Genomic DNA, 2261 nt, shown 5'->3' on the forward strand with positions numbered 1-2261 from the left:
AAGTGGCATGTCAGAAGAAAAGACTATGTACGTATGTATGTAGAGAGAGACAAAGAGCATTTTTCAAACCAATTGAGGATTTCCATGGCAAGTAATTAGCGGCTTTTGCTTAACCCATGCTCTGTTAATGTTTAGGAGGTTACTGCTGGATTATACCCTTTTTGGCTTCACACCATTATTTGTTAAGAAAAATGTTTACCAAGCACTATGCTGCTTTATTTCACAGCTACTTATTCTCACAGTACAGTAGAAACAGTTTTTTTTCAAAACACAGCAATACCAAACCAACTCTTAATCCATTTTTTGGTTTTTCAGTTCACACGAAATGATTGTTCATGTATTATATGTCTGGTCTAGTTACAATATTGTTCCATTGATTGAACAAGGTGAATAGCTGAAGGCTAAATAACTGGATGATGGATGGATGGATGGATGGATGGATCAAAAAGCTAACATCATTCTCACAAATTCTTCGTAATTCACTAAGCCATCACCATCCAAATCTGCTTCTCTGATCATCTGCTCTACCTCTTCATCTGTCAGTCTTTCTCCCAGATTTACCATCACATGCCTCAACTGCAGGAAAGATATTAATGTTAACAATCATCACAGTAAACTAAAACAAAAATATATATAAGTTGCTTCAGGAGAGGGATCTCCATTTTTCTTGCAAGACATGGTAACCTTTTGCGGGTATAGTTCGAAGATTCGAACCGTCTATTTAAAACTTTGCTCAAATATCCTTCAAATTGAAAATGTGTGATATTCTGCTCGTTGAGCTCATGCAATAAGTCCAAGTTGGTGAGCTGGGGTATCGATTTTCTGCTCTTAATTCACATTTTGTTGGACGCTTTGCTTGGTTAAGATATCTTTGAATTCACACGGGAATCACAATCAAAGTCAAGATTAAATTTAGGATATCTTAGATTGCTAGAACTTTGATCTTCATTTATATAATGGCAAAGCCTCTCATTAGCAACGTGCCTTGAAATAAGTTCTTATTTTTTCAATAATAATATGTCAACGGGATAGAGAATATAGTTATTCAACCTCATTAGGTGAAATGTAGCCATCCTGATCCTTGTCAAAAACTTTGAAAGCTTCTTTCAATTCGTCATCCGCGTCATTTTCCTATATATTAACACATTATTTAACACGCAAACAAGTAAAACTTGTCTATGTCAGAAGATTAGTTATTGGTTGGGAAAACAATCAAGTACGTTCACTAAAATATGCAAACTAATTAATTTACCTTCATCTTTCTTGCCATGAGATTCAAGAACTCCCCGAACTCTATAGTTCCGTTCCCATCAACGTCAACTTCACTTATCATGTTCTGCAATTCTTCTTCCGTAGGGTTTGGATCCAACAATTTAACCACAGTGGCAAGTTCTTCAATAGTAATGCAGCCTAACAAATTTTAAATTAACACACCAATTTATACATACATATGAACATGAATAATTTAAAGCAATTACTTATGATGTTTGTCTGAAAATTAATAAATCTATGTGAATGTGTGATAGTATTGAATTACTATTAATCAAGCTTAACTGCAGTAGCTGCCATAACATCAAAGCATTCAAGCATATCGAAGATCGCGCATGGTGGAGCTGCAGGGTGTCCAGAAACTGACCGAAATAATTTGTAATCAAGGGCTGCTAAACGTACAGCCTGCCTTAATTTTGTTTTAATTACAAAAACTGAGTCTAAGAGCTAGCTTAGGGGCATAATTAAGTATGTGTATATCATGTATTAAAACTTAAGCATGGAACGGATAATACATAATAACCTCCCTGAGTTTCTTTAATCATTTGCTACATGTAAACATAGAATAATTAGGAAGATCAAACTAACCATCTCCATCCTTGTCAAAAAGACAGAAAGCTTCCTGAAACTCAACAATCTGTTCTTCGGTTAGGACCTCTCCCATTCTTTGCTTGACCATAATCTTCAAATTTTGGGATTAACCACTTTTTATGTACCTGGGAAACAATGAGATGGAGCTGCTGTAAACGGACTATATTTATATATGTTTGTGTGTGTGCGTGTTCATTTAATATGCATCTACTTATCAAGGGGGAAAGCAGGAATTCTTAATAAGATGGTAAGCGTTGTCCCTTCTTCAAGTTAGAAATATATAACGTTGGAAAGTGACTTACAGAAAGACTTTACATGGCCGACAACATAGACATTTCGGAATTCTTACTATCAAAGACTTTATAGACATTTATATTTGTTGTTTGATATGTATTTCGTAA

At 34.9% G+C, this 2261-nt stretch overlaps 1 protein-coding gene across 1 annotated transcript; it reads right to left on the bottom strand.

Annotated features, from left to right (window-relative positions):
- Positions 1 to 252: 252 nt before the first annotated feature.
- Positions 253 to 2039, bottom strand: LOC137723578 (calmodulin-like). The gene is made up of 4 exons (XM_068462776.1): positions 1858 to 2039; positions 1253 to 1410; positions 1051 to 1131; positions 253 to 576 (listed from the first exon to the last, which is right to left on the bottom strand). The coding sequence occupies exons 1-4, from the start codon at positions 1946 to 1948 to the stop codon at positions 442 to 444; spliced, it is 465 nt and encodes a 154-aa protein (XP_068318877.1). The 5' UTR covers positions 1949 to 2039; the 3' UTR covers positions 253 to 441.
- Between the last annotated feature and the right edge of the window lie 222 nt (positions 2040 to 2261).

The sequence above is a fragment of the Pyrus communis genome, chromosome 17 (genome assembly GCF_963583255.1).
Source record: "Pyrus communis chromosome 17, drPyrComm1.1, whole genome shotgun sequence".
Classification (NCBI taxonomy): Eukaryota; Viridiplantae; Streptophyta; class Magnoliopsida; order Rosales; family Rosaceae; genus Pyrus; species Pyrus communis.